At 47.1% G+C, this 25,891-nt stretch overlaps 1 protein-coding gene across 1 annotated transcript; it reads right to left on the bottom strand.

The window, feature by feature from the left end:
- Positions 1-15,163: 15,163 nt before the first annotated feature.
- On the bottom strand, positions 15,164-22,869 carry TPBG (trophoblast glycoprotein). The gene is made up of 2 exons (XM_069606315.1): positions 22,672-22,869; positions 15,164-22,204 (listed from the first exon to the last, which is right to left on the bottom strand). The coding sequence occupies exon 2, from the start codon at positions 21,877-21,879 to the stop codon at positions 20,659-20,661; it is 1,221 nt and encodes a 406-aa protein (XP_069462416.1). The 5' UTR covers positions 21,880-22,204; positions 22,672-22,869; the 3' UTR covers positions 15,164-20,658.
- Between the last annotated feature and the right edge of the window lie 3,022 nt (positions 22,870-25,891).

Here is a 25,891-nt window from a genome sequence, read left to right as displayed (position 1 = left end):
CGGCACTCAATGAGGTGCTGTAAATGCAGCTACTGTTGTTTAATTGCCAAAGCAGACTTTGGTTATGGACAAAACGATTAAGCAATTGCGGCTGCTATGGAAATGATTAGTGTTTTATTTTAGCATACGAACTACTAGGGCTGCTGTTTGTGACATTCTTTTTTTTATACATTAAACTAAGTGGATATATCAATATTTGTTCCGTTAACAGATACATTGCACTTTACGTGTCACGCTTTTCTTTTAAATGTATGGCCTTGAGAAAGCTTGTTCCAAGAGAAACACGTGTTTGCGTAATGTTTAATAAACACATCGAATTATCAAATCAGTTATTGATTCCTTTCAGTCACTTATGATGCAGCTGCCATTGCTCCTGCATTGGCAGAAAGTCTTTGGATCTGTGCAGGCCCCTCCCCTCTCTGATCTTCAGAAGCCATTGGTGGGTGTTACATGATCGCCACACTGCACCGGGAGTGAATCAGGGGGCAGCTAGTAGATAGATATTGCAGTAATTTATTTATTTATTTATTACACATATAGCGCACAGGCAGCCCAAGGGCATTGTGGCGCTGTTACTTGTAAGGGAACTTAGTGACAGGTACAGTTGTGCCTTGGGTTACAGTGAGGCAGGATCCTGTGTTAAGCAATAGGGAGAATCATACAACTGGGTACATCATACAACCAAGTAATATGACCTTTTGTATCTAACTCAATACTGTAACAACTAGACTGTGTAGAATCACCCATACGTCAATGGGTCCGCTTCAAGATAAAATGGATATAGGCATAAGTATAAATTGAATCTTCAATAGACTAATACATCCTTTGTTCCACTTTGACAGCCTGCACCATAACAGAGATGTATCTGACTCCCTGAATGCAAGCCTTTGGTGCGCCATGCACTAATCAATCTCCCCTGATGAATGTCCAAGCATGCAAAGCACAGGGGGTCAGAAACATGTGCGTGTAGGGTGTGAGATTATGGGAGGGAGCAGTACCATCCCTTGAGAGTTGGAAAATATTAAGGCTGGGGAAGAGTGCAAGTTTCCCCAGCTAGGGGGTCGTCTCAGAGTTCTGGAACTGCGTAGGTGATTTAATAGATGGATGAGTATAGAGTAGAACATTTTAATAAAATGTGTTCATAAGCGAAGTTATATATGGTCACATTAAGGGTATTGGTAATGGGAATTTATTGAATTGTTACCCTAGTGAGATCATGCTACTTTTTTTAATGAAGTTTGGAAGGTAATGTTTGTGATTTATACCTATTTTAACTATGAATTTAATTTCAACAAATGTTCAGTGTAATGAGAGAGGTGGGGAATCGGACACATCTTGTCGTGGTCCATTTCATGCATGGGTGATACGCCACATCCTGGTTGTTATAGTATTGCTGTGTGTGTGATTTTAAGAACATTGTCCAGATATATATTTACAACTCAACATGCACATGTTATAGCATGGACATCAACGTTTACCAAAAATAGGCGGATGCAGATATAACTATTGAATTGCTAATTAATAACCCAGATAAGGCCAAAGAGAAAATCTAGTACTCTGATTGGATAAAGAACCAGGAAAGGTGTCTTCAATATGTAGATGGCAATTTCCAGCGATTTCCTCCAAAACAAATACAATTACTGCCACCCTATCCGAGCAAAGCACCATCAGTATAATATCGCTCAGCAATTCTATGCATTCGTTTCAATCTTTGGCCAACTAAAGATGTTTGTGTTATGCAGAAACTATTGGAGGTAGAAAAGAATATCTGTCGATTCTGTAATGCAGTAGGAACAAGAGAAACGTTAGAACACCTGATCACCTAATGTCCACAATTAATATCTCTTAGTGACCCATTTTACAAGACATTGTAGATTTTTAGGAAGTATAGAATTTCATCAATGTTGGTCTATAATACTAGACTGTTCATATCTACCAATTCAAATTGCCACAGTTAATTTTTTGAATGGGTTGCAATTGGAAAAGAAGATTGCGGAGTTTTCAAATGAGAAAGATGCTTCTTAAATGTTGCTATTGTGGTATTCTCATGGCTGTATAGACTCTTAACAAACTAGGAAGTTCAAACTAACCTATTGTGTAACATCTTCTTTGAGCCAGTTCATTTAATGTTGTATTAGCATGGTCAGGGAAAAAGGGAACAATGTGCTTTGTAATTGATAATAGCGGATCTCAAGAGGCAGGATTGCTCTAATTAAGTTACGCTGCTCTACTAGTGTTCGTATATTTGGATTTTTCAATGATTTTAATTGACACTGCTGTTTTAAGTTCAATTATTAGTTTTAGTGTTAAAATGTGTTTTTTTCTAAAATTGTGAAAGGTTGATTAAATTCAACCAATACAATAAAAAATAAAAACATTTAATTAAAAAAAAATAGTATTGGGGTTAGTAGCCAGTCTTGACTGTGGTTCCAAACGTGTGTCTCCATCAGAGAAAATAGTACTATTCTAGCAATCTCCCCCCATTGTGTCCTGGTGCCGTCTCCTTCTTCTCTGGTCTCCAGTGCTCCTACACCCCCCCCCCCCCATCAGGCCCTGAGTGTTCCTGCCCACCATTTCCCTCCAATGCCACCCCATGCCATGTCAGATCATCCAATGCCTCCACCCCCACATCCTATTGGCACCCTGCTTGCTACAGTACCAGGTGCCAGATTGCAGCAACTCACACGGCCTACTGCTGTTTGGTGTATGGGAGGGGCACACTCGGAGCATTGAATAGACTGTGCAATGTGTACACAAAACACGTACATTAAACAAGGTCAGCAGAAAAAGGCTGTGGGCTAAATGTTGTTAATCTGGGTGGTACACAAAGGTCAAAGCGACAGGCTATGCACTCTGTGCATCACATATCTACAAAAAACATGGTCCATAGCCAAAGCACGTATGCCATCTACACGGTTGAATACTGTGCAGTAGTGCGTACATCACACATGCACAAATCAGTCTGGTGAGAAGTGAAAATGCTTCGTTGAGTGGGTGGTCAGGTCATCTGTACAGCAAAAGAGCCCTACGCTGATAACCCTTAGAAATCACACAACAGCATAATTGCATGGGTGCTACAATTACGATGCAAATTCTAAAAGTTCCCAAGTTCATCAGCAAATGCAGCTACACAATCTTAAAATACTCTGCTAGCATGACATTTTAGATGGCATCGCAAATAACAACACTGAAAACAACGCCATACCTTTCCACTCACATAATTCATGATGACATCACACATATGGTAATGCTTCCGAAGTAGTTGAAGCGACTGAATTAAGGAATGTAGCGTAAACACTCCAGGCGGCTATATCTAACACTCCAGGCGGCTATATCTAACACTCCTTGCGGCTATATCTAACACTCCAGGCGGCTATATATAACAATCCAGGCGGCTATATTTAACACTCCAGGCGGCTATATTTAACACTCCAGGCGGCTATATATAACAATCCAGGCGGCTATATATAAACACTCCAGGCGGCTATATATAAACACTCCAGGCGGCTATATATAACACTGCAGGTGGCTATATGTCTCTCCAGGCGGCTATATCTAACACTCCAGGCAGCTATATATAACACTCCAGGTGGCTATATGTCTCTCCAGGTGGCTATATCTAACACTCCAGGCGGCTATATCTAACACTCCAGGCGGCTATATATAACACTCCAGGCAGCTATATATAACACTCCAGGTGGCTATATATAACACTCCAGGCGGCTATATATAACACTCCAGGCAGCTATATATAACACTCCAGGTGGCTATATGTCTCTCCAGGCGGCTATATCTAACACTCCAGGCGGCTATATCTAACACTCCAGGTGGCTATATATAACACTCCAGGTGGCTATATGTCTCTCCAGGCGGCTATATCTAACACTCCAGGCGGCTATATCTAACACTCCAGGTGGCTATATATAACACTCCAGGCGGCTATATATAACACTCCAGGTGGCTATATGTCTCTCCAGGCGGCTATATCTAACACTCCAGGCGGCTATATATAACACTCCAGGCAGCTATATATAACACTCCAGGCGACTATATGTAACACTCCAGGCGGCTATATGTAACACTCCAGGTGGCTATATGTAACACTCTAGGCAGCTCTATGTAACACTCCAGGCGGCTATATATAACACTCCATGCGGCTATATCTAACACTCCAGGCGGCTATATATAACACTCCAGGCGGCTATATGTAACACTCCAGGTGGCTATATGTAACACTCCAGGCAGCTATATATAACAATCCAGGCGGCTATATGTAACACTCCAGGCGGCTATATATAACACTGCAGGAGGCTATATATAACACTCCTTGCGGCTATATCTAACACTCCAGGCGGCTATATATAACACTCCAGGTGGCTATATGTAACACTCCAGGTGGCTATATGTAACACTCCAGGCAGCTATATATATAACAATCCAGGCGGCTATATGCAACACTCCAGGCGGCTATATATAACACTCCAGGAGGCTATATATAACACTCCAGGCAGCTATATATAACACTCCGGGCGGCTATATCTAACACTTCAGGCGGCTATATATAACACTCCAGGCGGCTATATGTAACACTCCAGGTGGCTATATGTAACACTCCATGCGGCTATATCTAACACTCCAGGCGGCTATATATAACACTCCAGGCAGCTATATGTAACACTCCAGGCGGCTATATGTAACACTCCAGGCGGCTATATATAACACTCCAGGCGGCTATATGTAACACTCCAGGCGGCTATATATAACACTCCAGGCGACTATATATAACACTCCAGGCAGCTATATATAACACTCCAGGCGGCCATATGTAACACTCCAGGTGGCGATATGTAACACTCCAGGCAGCTATATGTAACACTCCAGGCGGCTATATATAACACTCCATGCGGCTATATGTAACACTCCAGGCGGCTATATGTAACACTCCAGGCGGCTATATATAACACTCCATGCGGCTATATCTAACACTCCAGGCGGCTATATATAACACTCCATGCGGCTATATCTAACACTCCAGGCGGCTATATATAACACTCCAGGCGGCTATATGTAACACTCCAGGCGGCTATATATAACACTCCAGGCGGCTATATGTAACACTCCAGGCGGCTATATGTAACAATCAAGGCGGCTATATGTAACACTCCAGGCGGCTATATATAACACTCCAGGTGGCTATATGTAACACTCCAGGCAGCTATATATAACAATCCAGGCGGCTATATGTAACACTCCAGGTGGCTATATATAACACTCCAGGAGGCTATATATAACACTCCAGGCAGCTATATATAACACTCCAGGCAGCTATATATAACACTCCGGGCGGCTATATCTAACACTCCAGGCGGCTATATCTAACACTCCAGGAGGCTATATATAACACTCTGGGCGGCTATATATAACACTCCAGGCAGCTATATATAACACTCCAGGTGGCTATATATAACAATCCAGGCGGCTATATATAACACTCCAGGCAGCTATATATAACACTCCAGGCAGCTATATATAACACTCCGGGCGGCTATATCTAACACTCCAGGCGGCTATATCTAACACTCCAGGCGGCTATATATAACAATCCAGGCGGCTATATATAACACTCCAGGCAGCTATATATAACACTCCAGGTGGCTATATGTCTCTCCAGGCGGCTATATCTAACACTCCAGGCGGCTATATATAACACTCCAGGCAGCTATATATAACACTCCAGGCGGCTATATGTAACACTCCAGGCGGCTATATGTAACACTCCAGGCAGCTATATGTAACACTCCAGGCGGCTATATGTAACCCTCCAGGCGGCTATATATAACACTCCAGGCGGCTATATGTAACACTCCAGGCGGCTATATATAACACTCCAGGCGGCTATATGTAACACTCCAGGCGGCTATATATAACAGTCCTGGCGGCTATATATAACACTCCAGGCAGCTATATATAACACTCCAGGTGGCTATATTTAACACTCCAGGCGGCTATATATAACACTCCAGGCGGCTATATATAACACTCCAGGCAGCTATATGTAACACTCCAGGCGGCTATATATAACACTCCAGGCGGCTATATGTAACACTCCAGGCGGCTATATATAACACTCCAGGTGGCTATATATAACACTCCAGGCAGCTATATATAACACTCCAGGCGGCTATATGTAACACTCCAGGCGGCTATATATAACACTCCAGGTGGCTATATGTAACACTCCAGGCAGCTATATATAACACTCCAGGCGGCTATATGTAACACTCCAGGCGGCTATATGTAACACTCCAGGCGGCTATATATAACACTCCTGGCGGCTATATATAACACTCCAGGCAGCTATATATAACACTCCAGGCGGCTATATTTAACACTCCAGGCGGCTATATATAACACTCCAGGCGGCTATATGTAACACTCCAGGTGGCTATATATAACACTCCAGGCGGCTATATGTAACACTCCAGGCGGCTATATATAACAATCCAGGCGGCTATATGTAACACTCCAGGCGGCTACATCTAACACTCCAGGCGGCTACATCTAACACTCCAGGCGGCTATATGTAACACTCCAGGTGGCTATATATAACACTCCGGGCGGCTATATCTAACACTCCAGGCGGCTATATCTAACACTCCAGGCGGCTATATATAACACTCCAGGCAGCTATATATAACACTCCAGGTGGCTATATGTCTCTCCAGGCGGCTATATGTAACACTCCAGGTGGCTATATGTAACACTCCAGGCAGCTATATGTAACACTCCAGGCGGCTATATATAACACTCCATGCGGCTATATCTAACACTCCAGGCGGCTATATATAACACTCCAGGCGGCTATATGTAACACTCCAGGCGGCTATATGTAACACTCCAGGTGGCTATATATAACACTCCAGGCGGCTATATGTAACACTCCAGGCGGCTATATATAACACTCCAGGCAGCTATATATAACACTCCAGGTGGCTATATTTAACACTCCAGGCGGCTATATATAACACTCCAGGCGGCTATATATAACACTATAGGCAGCTATATGTAACACTCCAGGCGGCTATATATAACACTCCAGGCGGCTATATATAACACTCCAGGCGGCTATATGTAACACTCCAGGCGGCTATATATAACACTCCAGGTGGCTATATATAACACTCCAGGCAGCTATATATAACACTCCAGGCGGCTATATGTAACACTCCAGGCGGCTATATATAACACTCCAGGCAGCTATATGTAACACTCCAGGCGGCTATATGTAACACTCCAGGCGGCTATATATAACACTCCAGGCGGCTATATGTAACACTCCAGGCGGCTATATATAACACTCCAGTCGACTATATATAACACTCCAGGCAGCTATATATAACACTCCAGGCGGCCATATGTAACACTCCAGGTGGCTATATGTAACACTCCAGGCAGCTATATGTAACACTCCAGGCGGCTATATATAACACTCCATGCGGCTATATCTAACACTCCAGGCGGCTATATATAACACTCCAGGCGGCTTTATGTAACACTCCAGGCGGCTATATGTAACACTCCAGGCGGCTATATATAACACTCCATGCGGCTATATCTAACACTCCAGGCGGCTATATATAACACTCCAGGCGGCTATATGTAACACTCCAGGCGGCTATATATAACACTCCAGGCGGCTATATGTAACACTCCAGGCGGCTATATGTAACAATCAAGGCGGCTATATGTAACACTCCAGGCGGCTATATATAACACTCCAGGTGGCTATATGTAACACTCCAGGTAGCTATATATAACAATCCAGGCGGCTATATGTAACACTCCAGGTGGCTATATATAACACTCCAGGAGGCTATATATAACACTCCAGGCAGCTATATATAACACTCCAGGCAGCTATATATAACACTCCGGGCGGCTATATCTAACACTCCAGGCGGCTATATCTAACACTCCAGGCGGCTATATATAACACTCTGGGTGGCTATATATAACACTCCAGGCAGCTATATATAACACTCCAGGTGGCTATATATAACAATCCAGGCGGCTATATATAACACTCCAGGCAGCTATATATAACACTCCAGGCAGCTATATATAACACTCCGGGCGGCTATATCTAACACTCCAGGCGGCTATATCTAACACTCCAGGCAGCTATATATAACAATCCAGGCGGCTATATATAACACTCCAGGCAGCTATATATAACACTCCAGGTGGCTATATGTCTCTCCAGGCGGCTATATATAACACTCCAGGCAGCTATATATAACACTCCAGGCGGCTATATGTAACACTCCAGGCGGCTATATGTAACACTCCAGGCAGCTATATGTAACACTCCAGGCGGCTATATGTAACCCTCCAGGCGGCTATATATAACACTCCAGGCGGCTATATGTAACACTCCAGGCGGCTATATATAACACTCCAGGCGGCTATATGTAACACTCCAGGCGGCTATATATAACACTCCTGGCGGCTATATATAACACTCCAGGCAGCTATATATAACACTCCAGGTGGCTATATTTAACACTCCAGGCGGCTATATATAACACTCCAGGCGGCTATATATAACACTCCAGGCAGCTATATGTAACACTCCAGGCGGCTATATATAACACTCCAGGCGGCTATATGTAACACTCCAGGCGGCTATATATAACACTCCAGGTGGCTATATATAACACTCCAGGCAGCTATATATAACACTCCAGGCGGCTATATGTAACACTCCAGGCGGCTATATATAACACTCCAGGTGGCTATATGTAACACTCCAGGCAGCTATATATAACACTCCAGGCGGCTATATGTAACACTCCAGGCGGCTATATGTAACACTCCAGGCGGCTATATATAACACTCCTGGCGGCTATATATAACACTCCAGGCAGCTATATATAACACTCCAGGCGGCTATATTTAACACTCCAGGAGGCTATATATAACACTCCAGGCGGCTATATGTAACACTCCAGGTGGCTATATGTAACACTCCAGGCGGCTGTATATAACACTCCAGGCGGCTATATGTAACACTCCAGGCGGCTATATATAACAATCCAGGCGGCTATATGTAACACTCCAGGCGGCTACATCTAACACTCCAGGCGGCTATATGTAACACTCCAGGTGGCTATATATAACACTCCGGGCGGCTATATCTAACACTCCAGGCGGCTATATCTAACACTCCAGGCGGCTATATATAACACTCCAGGCAGCTATATATAACACTCCAGGTGGCTATATGTCTCTCCAGGCGGCTATATGTAACACTCCAGGTGGCTATATGTAACACTCCAGGCAGCTATATGTAACACTCCAGGCGGCTATATATAACACTCCATGCGGCTATATCTAACACTCCAGGCGGCTATATATAACACTCCAGGCGGCTATATGTAACACTCCAGGCGGCTATATGTAACACTCCAGGTGGCTATATATAACACTCCAGGCGGCTATATGTAACACTCCAGGCGGCTATATATAACACTCCAGGCAGCTATATGTAACACTCCAGGCGGCTATATGTAACACTCCAGGTGGCTATATGTAACACTCCAGGCGGCTATATATAACACTCCAGGTGGCTATATATAACACTCCAGGCAGCTATATATAACACTCCAGGTGGCTATATATAACACTCCAGGCGGCTATATGTAACACTCCAGGCAGCTATATATAACACTCCAGGCGGCTATATGTAACACTCCAGGCGGCTATATATAACACTCCAGGCGGCTATATCTAACACTCCAGGCAGCTATATATAACACTCCAGGCGGCTATATATAACACTCCAGGCGGCTATATGTAACACTCCAGGCGGCCATATGTAACACTCCAGGTGGCTATATGTAACACTCCAGGCAGCTATATGTAACACTCCAGGCGGCTATATATAACACTCCATGCGGCTATATCTAACACTCCAGGCGGCTATATATAACACTCCAGGCGGCTTTATGTAACACTCCAGGCGGCTATATGTAACACTCCAGGCGGCTATATATAACACTCCATGCGGCTATATCTAACACTCCAGGCGGCTATATATAACACTCCAGGCGGCTATATGTAACACTCCAGGCAGCTATATATAACACTCCAGGCGGCTATATGTAACACTCCAGGCGGCTATATGTAACAATCAAGGCGGCTATATGTAACACTCCAGGCGGCTATATATAACACTCCAGGTGGCTATATGTAACACTCCAGGTAGCTATATATAACAATCCAGGCGGCTATATGTAACACTCCAGGTGGCTATATATAACACTCCAGGAGGCTATATATAACACTCCAGGCAGCTATATATAACACTCCAGGCAGCTATATATAACACTCCGGGCGGCTATATCTAACACTCCAGGCGGCTATATCTAACACTCCAGGCGGCTATATATAACACTCTGGGTGGCTATATATAACACTCCAGGCAGCTATATATAACACTCCAGGTGGCTATATATAACAATCCAGGCGGCTATATATAACACTCCAGGCAGCTATATATAACACTCCAGGCAGCTATATATAACACTCCGGGCGGCTATATATAACACTCCAGGCAGCTATATATAACACTCCAGGTGGCTATATGTCTCTCCAGGCGGCTATATATAACACTCCAGGCAGCTATATATAACACTCCAGGCGGCTATATGTAACACTCCAGGCGGCTATATGTAACACTCCAGGCAGCTATATGTAACACTCCAGGCGGCTATATGTAACCCTCCAGGCGGCTATATATAACACTCCAGGCAGCTATATATAACACTCCAGGTGGCTATATGTCTCTCCAGGCGGCTATATATAACACTCCAGGCAGCTATATATAACACTCCAGGCGGCTATATGTAACACTCCAGGCGGCTATATGTAACACTCCAGGCAGCTATATGTAACATTCCAGGCGGCTATATGTAACCCTCCAGGCGGCTATATATAACACTCCAGGCGGCTATATATAACACTCCAGGCGGCTATATATAACACTCCAGGCGGCTATATGTAACACTCCAGGCGGCTATATATAACACTCCTGGCGGCTATATATAACACTCCAGGCAGCTATATATAACACTCCAGGTGGCTATATTTAACACTCCAGGCGGCTATATATAACACTCCAGGCGGCTATATATAACACTCCAGGCAGCTATATGTAACACTCCAGGCGGCTATATATAACACTCCAGGCGGCTATATGTAACACTCCAGGCGGCTATATATAACACTCCAGGTGGCTATATATAACACTCCAGGCAGCTATATATAACACTCCAGGCGGCTATATGTAACACTCCAGGCGGCTATATATAACACTCCAGGTGGCTATATGTAACACTCCAGGCAGCTATATATAACACTCCAGGCGGCTATATGTAACACTCCAGGCGGCTATATGTAACACTCCAGGCGGCTATATATAACACTCCTGGCGGCTATATATAACACTCCAGGCAGCTATATATAACACTCCAGGCGGCTATATTTAACACTCCAGGAGGCTATATATAACACTCCAGGCGGCTATATGTAACACTCCAGGTGGCTATATGTAACACTCCAGGCGGCTGTATATAACACTCCAGGCGGCTATATGTAACACTCCAGGCGGCTATATATAACAATCCAGGCGGCTATATGTAACACTCCAGGCGGCTACATCTAACACTCCAGGCGGCTATATGTAACACTCCAGGTGGCTATATATAACACTCCGGGCGGCTATATCTAACACTCCAGGCGGCTATATCTAACACTCCAGGCGGCTATATATAACACTCCAGGCAGCTATATATAACACTCCAGGTGGCTATATGTCTCTCCAGGCGGCTATATGTAACACTCCAGGTGGCTATATGTAACACTCCAGGCAGCTATATGTAACACTCCAGGCGGCTATATATAACACTCCATGCGGCTATATCTAACACTCCAGGCGGCTATATATAACACTCCAGGCGGCTATATGTAACACTCCAGGCGGCTATATGTAACACTCCAGGTGGCTATATATAACACTCCAGGCGGCTATATGTAACACTCCAGGCGGCTATATATAACACTCCAGGCAGCTATATGTAACACTCCAGGCGGCTATATGTAACACTCCAGGTGGCTATATGTAACACTCCAGGCGGCTATATATAACACTCCAGGTGGCTATATATAACACTCCAGGCAGCTATATATAACACTCCAGGTGGCTATATATAACACTCCAGGCGGCTATATGTAACACTCCAGGCAGCTATATGTAACACTCCAGGCGGCTATATATAACACTCCAGGCGGCTATATCTAACACTCCAGGCAGCTATATATAACACTCCAGGCGGCTATATATAACACTCCAGGCGGCTATATGTAACACTCCAGGCGGCTATATGTAACACTCCAGGTGGCTATATATAACACTCCAGGCGGCTATATGTAACACTCCAGGCGGCTATATATAACACTCCAGGCAGCTATATGTAACACTCCAGGCGGCTATATGTAACACTCCAGGTGGCTATATGTAACACTCCAGGCGGCTATATATAACACTCCAGGTGGCTATATATAACACTCCAGGCAGCTATATATAACACTCCAGGTGGCTATATATAACACTCCAGGCGGCTATATGTAACACTCCAGGCAGCTATATATAACACTCCAGGCGGCTATATGTAACACTCCAGGCGGCTATATATAACACTCCAGGCGGCTATATCTAACACTCCAGGCAGCTATATATAACACTCCAGGCAGCTATATATAACACTCCAGGCGGCTATATGTAACACTCCAGGCGGCTACATCTAACACTCCAGGCGGCTATATGTAACACTCCAGGTGGCTATATATAACACTCCGGGCGGCTATATCTAACACTCCAGGCGGCTATATCTAACACTCCAGGCGGCTATATATAACACTCCAGGCAGCTATATATAACACTCCAGGTGGCTATATGTCTCTCCAGGCGGCTATATGTAACACTCCAGGTGGCTATATGTAACACTCCAGGCAGCTATATGTAACACTCCAGGCGGCTATATATAACACTCCATGCGGCTATATCTAACACTCCAGGCGGCTATATATAACACTCCAGGCGGCTATATGTAACACTCCAGGCGGCTATATGTAACACTCCAGGTGGCTATATATAACACTCCAGGCGGCTATATGTAACACTCCAGGCGGCTATATATAACACTCCAGGCAGCTATATGTAACACTCCAGGCGGCTATATGTAACACTCCAGGTGGCTATATGTAACACTCCAGGCAGCTATATGTAACACTCCAGGCGGCTATATATAACACTCCATGCGGCTATATCTAACACTCCAGGCGGCTATATCTAACACTCCAGGCGGCTATATGTAACACTCCAGGCGGCTATATGTAACACTCCAGGCGGCTATATATAACACTCCAGGCGGCTATATGTAACACTCCAGGCGGCTATATATAACACTCCAGGTGGCTATATATAACACTCCAGGCAGCTATATATAACACTCCAGGTGGCTATATATAACACTCCAGGCGGCTATATGTAACACTCCAGGCAGCTATATATAACACTCCAGGCGGCTATATGTAACACTCCAGGCGGCTATATATAACACTCCAGGTGGCTATATCTAACACTCCAGGCAGCTATATATAACACTCCAGGCAGCTATATATAACACTCCAGGCAGCTATATCTAACACCCCAAGTGGCTATATGTAAGTTTAGGATTTTCCTTGTGAACCCATTAGTGTTCCTTGTGCGCTTTTAGTCTGCTTTCAGACTCTTGATATGTTCATACCCAGGCTACGTTTGTCTACCTGCCTTGCACTATTCCCAGCCTGTGTAGACCTCACGTGTATCTACGCAGTCTACACAAATACACCAATCTCTATGCACTCTCTCTTTACACACATCATCCACCTAATTACATTCAGCACAGAACTCTGGGCAACAGTAAACCATATTTGGATGTTTTTGGCAATATCTTGCAACTCTTTTTTACTCCATCAATATAGTTCTTGCCATGCCGCTACCTCTTCAAACTCTGGGGTAGCAGGTGCTGTGGGGAGGGAACTACCTCTTCAAAATCTGGGGTAGCAGGTGCTGTGGGCGGGCACTGGGACCAAGTAAGATGCCGTCACGGGGAGGAATCATGAAGGTATCGCTATAGATACTGTGGTATAATGCCATCAGTGATGCCACCGACTGTGTAACTGGTAATGTCATGTGGGAAGACGAGAGTGGTGCATTGTGAGCAGTAAGCAATGTGCAGTTACCGTAGCAGGCAAACTTGGGAAAGTTACATGTTTTGCGCCGTAACTTTAACAACCCTGGATCTGAAGCTTTTCCGTGATGATCTGCTTTCCACACCTGGGGCCCGATTCAAGCAATATTTGCCTGGGTCAAAGTGACTTTGCACTGCTGAAAAGTGAATTTGCACTGCTGAAAAGTGACTTTGCACTGCTGACACAAACCCTGATTCATGGAACTGTGTAAAGTCTGGGCAAAGTCATTTTGTACTGCAAAAATGTCTATGTGCTGACTTTGCCGGACTTTGCACTGCAAAAATACAGTTTGTGTCGGCAGTGCAAAGTCACTTTTCAGCAGTGCAAACTCACTTTGAACCGGGCAAATATTCCATGAATCGGGCCCTGAGTCCTTCGGCTACAGCGCAACATTCCTTGTTCCATTTAGTCCATGCTTATGAAATATCAACATTTCTAACTTTTGTAGTTGCACTTAAATGCGCACTTCTCTCACGTCAACATAACCGCTTTGGACTGATGGGGCAGTGTGAAGTGCTGGTTCTTGGCACTGTGCATTCGCTTTACTTGGGTTTTCAGGCAAGGGAGCGAGCGAGGCAGTAACATGAAGCTACTTCCCCTTCAACCAATGCAAAAAAAGACCCTGGTGGCCAGTGCAATTCTGGCGGTGCCCTGCCAGGCCACACTGCTTGAACATGCATGCCTGCAGAGCCCCTCGAGTGACACATAACTGTCTATACCACAAATGCAGAGCTGTAAAGACACACACACATAATGGCTGCTCTGCTCAAAGCGGTCACTGAGTTAGAAAATCACAGGACACAACAGCTGGTGTTAGAGAATGTATTGAAACAGGCAATAGTAGAAAGACGGTGACATGCAGTAGTACTTCTTCAGTGCAATCATGCTAACCATTAGCTGTTTGTATATAGTGTACTACTGGCATTACTACTGGGCTGGGATAAGGCGATACAAAACCCTCTGAAATGGGGGTCAGCAGAGAGATCAAGAGTCCCCACCCCCCTGAACAGTACATTCCGCCCAGATCACACAGGACGCGTATTCCAAAGGCGTGTCTTGGGGCACCCTGGGAGGGGCAGTGTTGCATTTTAGTTCTGCTATGGAGAAAACATTCGGCCACATTGCATGCTGGAAACAGACCTGCGCGGTCCCACGGTGCTCTCTGTGGACGCTGAGCAGGCGGAAGCGGCGGTCAGAACACTGTTACCAAACCCACTGGGCCAAATGAAGCCAGGGGCGGCGTGTCAATCACAGACTCCTGCCTTCAGGCGCTATGTCACCTGCCCATCTACGCCTTTACAGTGTGACAGGGTAAACACTCGTCTGCAGTCGTGTCCATTCTTATTTTTTCAAAAGCAAATACACTCTTGGGGGCATTACAACCGTGGCCAAAATGGAAAGTGGTATTCCTGGGTATATTCACATGCACAAGAGTAATGCAAACAAGGTTAAGAAACAATGCAAAAGGATGCTGCGTGTTACACTCGGGGTGCAGACCCCTGGATGCTTTTTGAAAGCTTTCGTCTAAGCCAGTGATATTCATTAAACCGAAACACACCTTTCACAATGAAATAAGTGGCAGGGTTTAAACAAAGAAAGTGTTATGAAATTGTGAATTCGGTTGTCAATCTCCCCTTAGCCCAAAACTGTACAATCAACAGTGACCTTTGAACTGTACCCCAATTAGGAGAACGTGTCCTCGAGTACAGTCTACAGAGGTAGCATGTGCCTTCCTTGTTTTTCTTGGCGCTTTTTACTTTTCGGCGTCACGGGTGAATGCAGTATACTGTGCCTGCGACCTAATGGGAGACATTGACACTGCCCGTGGTGCTGCAGGGATGTGGGTGGCACAGGTTGATGGACAATGCGGCCTGTGGAGCCTGCAATCTCGTCAACAATTACTGAATACCTGGGATTTCCGCCCTCCTTCCCCCCACGCCCCCTAGAGTTAAACATGGAGAGGGCATTTACAGAGAGCATCAATCGAAGAGGCAGGGGAATGGAATGCAGCGATTTCAGAATTGCACAAAAGAATTTCATAATGAGAAACGACATCACAGAATACAGTGAGAGTCATCATGTAGGTGCAGCCTCACTCCACACTGCGGCGGGCAACTGTGTCTGCAACATAAGAGTGCTGGGCTCAGATACACCATAAATATCTGAGCCATCTGTCCCAGGAAAGGATAATGGGTGCTGAGAGAATTCAAGATAAACTGAGCACCCTTTACTAATCCCGCTTACATTTGGGCCTTCTAAACAGAGCTGGAGAAACGTGGAACAAGAGGCAGCTTAAGGGAACAAGCGCGGGCTACCTCGTCACTGTACCCCCCTGGGTCTCCTCGTGCAGCACCTTACGCCAAACTGGGCATCCTCGCAGCACTTGACGACTAATTGACCAATTCAGTCGGAATGTAGACGGCCCCCATACGGGGGTGGACTGGCCAATAGCGAACTCTAGAGGTTTCCCGCTAGGCCTCTGCATGCACCCTGTGCCTCTTGTGTGTGGTATTGTTTCCACATGTTCCCTTAGGAAAAGGGTTGGGCTGGGTAAACCTAGGTAATATATAGGCCACCTTGAAAAGTATTCCCAGGGCAGGGCCTCTGTTGGTCCCTGCTCACATATCGACTGGCAAGTTGAGGTTATTCTCCAGGGCACACAAGTGCACAGCTCGGAATTCTGCCAATTTCCCACACCTGCTCATGGAGGCCAGAGTGCCAGAATAACCCCCAATCAGGCCCTGCAGCCCCTCGCACACTGCACAGTAATTATACGTGTTCTTAATATGAACGAGTGGTTTCTAAGCGCGTTGGCCCTGGGCTATCCTTCCTCCCAGCCCGTGTTAACACTAGCACCCGGCGGTTACTACACCACTGGAATACTAGACAGCAAGGCGCAGATGCTGTTGGTCGCATCACTGTGTCATCAAACAACTGGACATCGGTGCAAAACGGGGGGCATTCCGAGCGATGCTTTTTAACTCTATTTTAGCAGGAGAATGGGGCCAGCTTTGCTAAGGAAATTAGCGACGGCCACACACAGAGGGCTTCCAGGGCTAATCAATGACTAACTCTTACTGCCCGTACTGTACTGTACGGAGCGAGTGGTACTGGCTGGAATCCAGCCAGCGCCTCGCTGGGCTGAGAGCTAAACTCGGGGTGTTCTGCACTGGCGGAGCACACCCCAGAGGGTGCAGCTACTCGGAGAGGCTGTGCCGAGTACCAAAGAGTCTGCAAATGGGGTGTCTAGGCAAGCATCAGGAAAGCGTCCTAGGGGTTTCATCGCCTCCGAGACGCCCGCTCTGCTGTGGAAAGGCTTTAAGGGGTGCAGCCAAGCGCGCAGACGTGGGGGCTTGGAAAGTCTGAGACGAGCCTCCTGTCTCGGCTTGCAGCAGATGCAAGCTTGACGGCTGAGTTTCTTTAACATGAAATGAACTTTTTTGGCCGCACGATGCAGTGTTTTTAACATGCTTCTGTTAAATGTCTATGATGTGACGGCTCCCAACACACCGAGCCCTGCCTCGGATTGCCACCGGCACACACAACTTGTGTTAGATTGGGGCCAAGTCCTAAAAATGTAAGTGGGGGGACTCATCAACAAACGCAATGGTATGTGACGTCACCAGAAATTAGCATATCAAGGTGAAAAATGCACATTTCATTAAATTGGATTTGCATAACCACCCAAATTGAACAGGACGAATGGCATTTGGCTTTCATAAAATCGACACACGCAAAAAAACAAGACAGGATATTTTCTTCTAATAGCGTTTTTGAAAACGTTAAAATGTGTGCATGTTTTAAACTCCAAGAACCAACACAAACGTTTCCCCTGGAACTTGTAGTACCGAAATGGGATAATTCACCTTTATTGGTTTATTATTTTTGATTAGGTTATATAGTGCATGGTGGTTGCGGTTTGATCCTCAAGGTCTGCATTAATTCATAAATTCAGAGGACATCCAATGTTTCTCTTTTAGCTGGGGGGGGGCTGAGTCCACCCTGTGAATAAAGTGGGGGGACTCCGCCCCCCGCGTGTACCCTCGATTTGAGCCCTGATTATCAGACTAGTAATCCAAAAAAGACCGGGTCGCTAAACTCACTGCCAACATCACTCCCGCTGAACAGATGTTAGACCTGTCTGCACACACCTTTCTCGCCTGGTTTCCGCAAGACAACTGCAGTTACAGAATCGCCAGAAGGACCATAACACAGCTCGGTAAAACATTTCATTTCGGCACCAGAGACCAGGGGGACTACGGCGCTCCTTTCTCCAAACGAAGCCCCTTCCCTCTGCAGACTCGCTCCAGGGAAGTGCCGGGGCAATGAGGGGCTTGGGGGGGGCTGCCCCTCCCCACACTCTGGCTGTTTTGAGATCCTGACATGCCCCCCTCCCCACCACCAGCAAACTAGTGAAATGGTATTGACTGGAGTTCCATAAGGACACTCTGCCCCCCCCCCCCCCAATACCTGCACTGCGCCAGGTGACTACACGCGTTTTAGAATGGGGGAAATCCCATTCAAAAACGCTTTGTAAATCAGGCTCATTGTGTTGTTTTACACTGGAATTCAACAACCTGTAAACATGCAACATCCATATACACATACACCTTTTTTTGAATCCACATTTTCTACAGACACCTTCCTAAATTAGGGGCACAGCTTTTCCTTGCGGTGAATGTGAAGTCCAACCAAAACACAGCCTTGGAGAGCACGAGGGCAATCCAGGGAACGATCTATGCTCTCTTGTGTGTTTGCAATTGATATGTGTGCTCCCTTGTGGAGATCAGAGTCACTTTCAATTAAAAAAATATAAAACCTTCACCATCTTCCAGTCCAGAAACCAAAATGTTCCGGCTGAGGCGCGGCCATGATGCATATGCCTTGCACTGGCTTTGGTGCGCGTGAGCTATTAGATAACGTGCAGCTTTGCGGGATGCGTTATTGCCTGTTTCACAATATAGCGCCACGAGGTCATAGAAGTAGCATATATGTGCTTTGCCGATAGTTATTGCATCACAATGAATACATGATTTCCTATAAAGGCCCGTGCAGGCCGATACATAAGCGTGCCTGGTAGGAGTGCGTGAGCAATTCCAGTGTAGTGGTGCTGCATGGTGGACAATGGGGATACAGTGTTGCCTCGGGAAAGAAACACGTGTCATAGGGTTTCCATGTTGTGATACTTGAGGGGATGCACAGTTATTGCTCATCTACAGAAAGGTAAACATGTTCAGAGAGGAAAATGGCAGCTTTGGTCTCGCAGAATAGTTTGGAGAGATTCTTTTTTGGGGTGGAGAAATGCAAATGACTTTTCTCCTGGCTGGATACATGTTCATTGAAAGACAGTGGCAGGGAGGAGGCCAGATACGCATGTCCTGCCTGCCCCATGGAGGCTAGGAATGTGCGCAGGGGTCATCGTGTGCAGAGAAGCGCGGGTACGAGCAGCCCACAGTGGAAGCTGCCCTTGGGTTCGCCAGTCATGCGCCACAAGGCCCTCTCTCACTGTAGGGGCGTCTGCGTGTGTGCGCGCCCTACCCATGGCCCAGTCGGCGCGCGGCAGATTTGCATACAGATTGCCACTGTACACGGGTCAAAGGGCATCTAAACGCTGCCCTAGCCATCATTAAAACACGCCTGCTACATATGTAAAACTGAGCCTGCCTAAAGCCCAGAGTACAGCCACGGGGATATTAAGGACAAGGCTGTGGAAGGTTCTTGGCGATGAATGTGGGAGAGTGCAAGTGTGCGTGTGTGCTGCGGTGTCTGTCTGTGCTAGGGGGCTATTTCCTGTACAGCACAGTCGCCCGCTCACTGTCTTCAGGTTGAACTGCGCAGTTGTCTATTTTGCCTCGCGCAGTAGCCGTGCGAATGACGAACATGTGTCGCTCTGCGTATGCGCGCGTCTCGCGGAACGGCGTCGCGATTGGCAGGTCGCTGCTGTCTACACGTGGGCAAAATGGCAGCACTTGAGGAAAGGCGGCAGATGTCAATCTCCGAAGGGGCTGTTTATCCAGCCCAAATGTCAAGAGTAAAATAAAAAAAATAAAAACAAGGCATGAGCAGCTAAGAGCTGTATGTACATTCCAGGCAACATGCAAGGTTCAATCAGTCCATGTCTTAGGAAGTGGCAGGGGAACAGCGGGGGCATGTGTGCCAGATGGAGGTGCGCTGCCGGTGTCTGTTCTCCACTTCTTCCGCTGGGAGAGGCGCCAGGAGAAGCTAGGCCTACAATATGGTCATGCATAGCTATCGTGCTGGTTTGTAAAAAAAAAAGAAAAAAAAGTTTCTCTCTCTCTCTTGTTAGACGTCCAAGCTCGAGCTTAAGTTTGTGAGCCTAGGGTCCGCGTTGATTTCGTACCTGTAGTGGTAGCCCTCCATGTGGTCCCGGCAAGCGTCCCTGATATTGTAAATCCACTTTTTGATGCCTTTCCTGTTCAGGTAGAGCACCAGCAGGAAGATGAGCCCTATGAGCGCCAAGACGATGCCCAGGAAGACGTAAGAAGTCTGCAAGCTGCTCAGGTCGTCGGGCGCCGAGCACTTGAGGTCGGCGGCGCCCAGGCTCAGGAGCGGGACGCCGCTCAGGGCTTCGGGGTCGCTGCACACGAGCTGCTCGCGGTCCTGCACCACCGGGGCGGCGGCGGCGGCGTCCTGCTTGAGCCAGGCGAGCAGCTCCTCCAGGTCGCAGTCGCAGAGCCAGGCGTTCTGGGCCAGGCGGAGCCGCAGGCCCCTGGGCAGGTCCCTGAGGGTGCTGTTCCGCAGCCGCCTCAGGGAGTTGTTGCGCAGGTCCAGCGTCTGAAGCCGGGTCAGGTTGGCCAGGGCGCCGCCCGGGAGCCCCACCAGGAAGTTGTCGCTGAGACCCAGGTGCGTCAGCTCGGGCAGGGCGGCGAAGACGCCTCGGGGCAGGTACAGCAGCCGGTTGTCGGCCAGCTCCAGGCTCCTCAGGGCGCCCAGGGCCCCGCTCCGCAGCACGGGCGCCAGAGAGGAAGCCAGCACCGAGTCATTGTACAGGGCGCCGCTCAGGTCCAGCGCCTCCAGCGGGCTCCGGGCGCCGAAGGGCTGGCTGCTGAAGTTGTGGAGTTGGTTGTCGCTGAGGTCCAGCTGCCGCAGGCGGGGCAGCTCGGCGAGCGCCCCGGGCTCCAGCTCCTGCAGCCGGTTGCCGCTCAGGTTCAGGGCGGCCAGCTCGCCGAGGCCGGCCAGGGGAGCGGGGCTCAGGCGCGAAATGTTGTTGCCCGTGATGAGCAGGGTGTGCACGTAGCTCGGCAGGTCCGGGGGCAGCTCGGACAGGCTGCGGTTCACGCACTTGACGGTCTTGTCGCCTTCGGAGCACTCGCAGGGGGGCGGGCAGTGCTGCTCGGGCTGCGAGGACACGGTGCCCAGTACTTGCACCAGAACCAGGACAGAGACGGGCTTCATCACCACGGCGCCCGCCGCGCCCCCGCCCTCACCGAGACCTGGCCACAGGGGTAGCCGCCGCCGGCTCCGCCGTCCCCCGAGGCGAGCCAGGAGATCGAGTCCGAACATCACCCGGCAGAGTCTGCCCCAGCGCCGGGCTCCTCTGCCCAATAGGCTGCAACTTGGGAAGAATTGCGTGAACCAGGTGTGGAGCGCCGCTGCCAGGAAACTTCCCCGCTCCGTCGTCAGCAGCCACCGCAGTTCCAAACATGTACTAGCAGGAGTGCCCTGGCCGGGCTGGGGTGGGATGGTACTGCCGTGCCTCTTGCCCGTCTCTCTCACCTTGCTCCCATCCCCCCCGGGCACGAAGTTTAGCTCGCTTCTTCTAAGGCTGCTGCTGGCTTTTGATCCTTCTCCGGGTGTGGGTTTCTCCAATCAGATTTCACATCTGGCCCTAAACAAGACAAAACAAGAAACAGGTCGGTGGCGGACAGCATGCTCTGCGCGCCCAAGTGAGCCTGTCTAATCACTCAGTACAAGTGCTTACACTAAACCCACTACCGATAAGCACAAGGCACGACGGAATGCCCCCACCCCCTCCCCTCCCATCACAGGTGAGGGCATCCGGTTACTTCAAAGGATGAGCTGTGTTTGATCTTCTTCAAACGCCGCGGCCCAAACCTGTCCCCACAAAAGAACAGAAACCCACTAATCCCGGGGAGAGAAGGCAGCTCAGACACGAGGGCGAGTAAGAGACAGTCGCTTCTTATGTGAGCAAGTCTGAGAGTGCTGTAAACTAACTTCAAAGTGGGCTGTGCAGCCTTGCCAGCAGCTGCCCTCCATTGCCGTAACTCCCTGTCTAGCCCTCCCCGTGCTTTGTGTATCCAGCCTAGGCATGCATGCAGGGGGCTCGGCCTTTACCTGTCTGCCGGGTCTGCCGCCCGCCGCTGTCCTTATCTGCGCTCTCTGTCGCTGCAGAGTGTCCAGTGCTGCTCCCCACGAACTCGGCTCAAGAAAAACACACGCTCCCCTCCTCCTACCGGTGGGGAGGAAATGACGCGGGCTCCCGGCAAGGTATGCGACGAGCGCCATCTATTGCAACATCCCAGGCTCTCACCCTCCCTTCCACATGTGAGCCATTGTCTATTTCCCCCCAGCGCGCTGCTTAGGAAAATGCTTCTCAGATCCAGTTATTTAAAGTTAGCGGGTTACAACAAGCCCTGCCATCAAGCAAGCCGGCTCCGGGATACTCTATCCCGTGGGGCGGAAAGTACACAGGGAGGCCAGAGATGGGATGGGGGGGGGGGGGGGGAGGGTGGGAATATGTGCCATCGCCCTGGATCCTCCAGACTCGATGAGACATGTCAAGCTGGCCCACGGGGACGTTTACGATATCAGGCGCAGAGGTGGCACGCAACATTTTAAGCTGAATATCCAGCAAAGACTGGCACATTGATCTTGAGTAATCAGTTAAAACACAGCAGGCACACTGAATAACAGAGAGAAAACGGTGCAAGGGCAGCATGGCGAGTAAAGTAAGTGAGGCAGGGTGCCCAAAGAATAAGGTAGGGTGGTTATTGAGTGAGGTAAGCACAGAGGGGCTAACGCTTAATGAAGCCCCCCCCCCCTCCACAAACATTGCAATACGTCACATCACATCTTTTTCCCTCGAATAACTTTGACATAAACGATTTTTTGATTGGAAAACATGATCACTTTTTTGCATTATTAGTTTATTTAAAAACCATTTACCAACAATACATCATCAAAAGACAGTCCAACCTTCCATTGGAATAAAAGGCAAAAGAAAAAAGTCAAAATGAGCGAACGAAACTTTTCTATTGTTTCGAATGAGTTATCGACGGCTTTCCTTAAAACGTCCTAAAAATCCACGCGTGTAAAATTCTTCTCCAAAAACGGCCTCAATGTATTTTACAGTGGCTAAAACAAGCTACACCCTATCACCACTTCATAAAACCGCCCATCATTCATCTGATGTTAATGTGCTTAGTCTGTCTAAACAGCTTTTGAAATGCTTTGTTCTCGCCTCAGTTAACCTTGTGCAGAACAGCAGTACATGGTGTAGAGATTCTATGGCCTCCTCTTTCTTACAAAAACGACTCTGGGGATGTCCGGGGGATTTGATCGAGGCCATAGAGGCTGTATATACTTCAGCGTCAATCCAGGTGAGACTGTCTAAGGGCGGGGTGTTCTCAGAGAAAATCACAACCTTCAGGGGATTGAAGCAGGGCTGCACTTGGGCCCCCGCTCTGTTTGTCTGACATGGGTGAAAGCCAACAAAATGCTAAAGGCTTTCCCCCAAAAATCCAGGGTCTCCCACTCCTGTGGATTCTATATGCCAATGATCTGGTTATGATGGACCAGACTGTAATAGGATTGCAACGAAGATTAAACCTGCTTGAGACCGACATGGAGGAGAATGGCCTCAGAGTAAATGTAAATAAAACAAAAATAATGGTGTTGACAAGTGCCAAAGGGAGTAGTAACCAAAAAGCTAAATGGTATATGGGCAAGCAGAAACTTGACAGAGTGTATTCTTTCACCTACTGTCACAATATATTATGCAGCACAAGCAAGTTAGGGACCCGTTTCCCTTGCAATGGGTGTTTGCACAATTAAACTGTTTTTTATTTGTACAATCCCCAAATGTTTTTTAAGGAGGCCTCCAACCTGTCTCACACCCAACCTCCAACCGCACCCCTTTGGCCCAATATACCAGGAACCAGGCTCGTGTGTTGTCAATGAATACTTTATTAATTTATTAGGGTGATATCAAATCAGGACAGATACATGACAGCAGCCACTATTGAGATGGCAACACACTTGCAGTAACTTAAATAAAGTAACCAGGTTAAGATATACAGTAATGCCCCACCACTTATGGGTTATGGAAGCAATGCCAAAAATGTCGCTCAAATGATTGCACAAAGGTTAAGCACTCCCCGCTGCGACAGTGAAAACATGGGGTTTCAATGATTTAATACTACTATGGGACAGCCCACAAGGGTATTTCGGGCTGCTTACACTAGAGAACAAATAGAGTTTCAAAACAGACTAGCTAGCACTCATAGGAATTCCGATTTTTACACAGGCAGCACATGGAAAATAAAAGTCAAAAATAAAAGAGAATATAATTTGAATCCGTGATCGAGGTATGATAGAGAAAGAAAGAGAGTAGTAAAACAATTTTTCAAAGGTGAAAAGAAAGATTTGGAAAAACGAAATTACAAGTCCCACTAAATTTAGCTGGAGCTGGAACTGTCAGGCAAGCTCAAAACCATGAACAATGACAGAAAGGCAATACTGAATCCGAGCTCAGAACATGATAGAGGAAGGGAAATACTTTAGGAAAATCACTGTTTAAAGGATGAAAAGAAATATTTGGAAAAACGAAATCACAAATACCACTAAATTTAGCTGGAGCAAAAAAATACACACACACTATCAACAATGAGAAAGGCACATAGGAACCACAGTTTTCTGTGAAAATGACAGGTGCAACTCACAGGTATGTTTTGGGGCAAAGAGATGCTCACAGTGGGAACAACAGTTTGGGTTTATTATGACAGATGCAAATGGGATTAGTTTTTAAACCCACAATTTAACGCATGGACAAATTCGGTTTTAGTTCATGATGGGAATAATTCTTTTGGGGTAACACTTTAATGACTATAACAATTAAATAACAACAATGGGCACAAGATAGTTGATTTCGAATTGCAACAATGTTGCTCTGTGAATTTCAATGGGGAATTAATTGATTTACTAAGCAAAACACTAGGGAAATAACTCACTTTAGTATGCAAACAAACAAGGGACTTTTCAGGGGAAAAAGAGAATTATAATCAACAGATACACAAGGGATGATTTTGTTCCTTAGGAAAAATGACTTACATGCACAGAGGAATACAGTACAGCTGTGGAGATCTATACTTACAGAAGAAAAGGACTCTATGGTCATCAATGGTGCCAGGGCTCCTCTGCAGGGACCATCAAAGGGGTCAATCAAGGCCTCACAATGTTCTCCCAAGCAGTTACTCCAGGTCCCTGCTTCACTCCAGGACTAGGCCCACATTTCTGAAAGGATAGCTCCAGAACTTCAGTCAGCTGCACAGCTCGG

Source organism: Ambystoma mexicanum, chromosome 4p (genome assembly GCF_040938575.1).
Source record: "Ambystoma mexicanum isolate Mex_15411 chromosome 4p, UKY_AmexF1_1, whole genome shotgun sequence".
Classification (NCBI taxonomy): Eukaryota; Metazoa; Chordata; class Amphibia; order Caudata; family Ambystomatidae; genus Ambystoma; species Ambystoma mexicanum.
The sequence above is the reverse complement of the archived record's forward strand: the minus strand, read 5'-3'. Positions and strand labels throughout refer to the sequence as shown.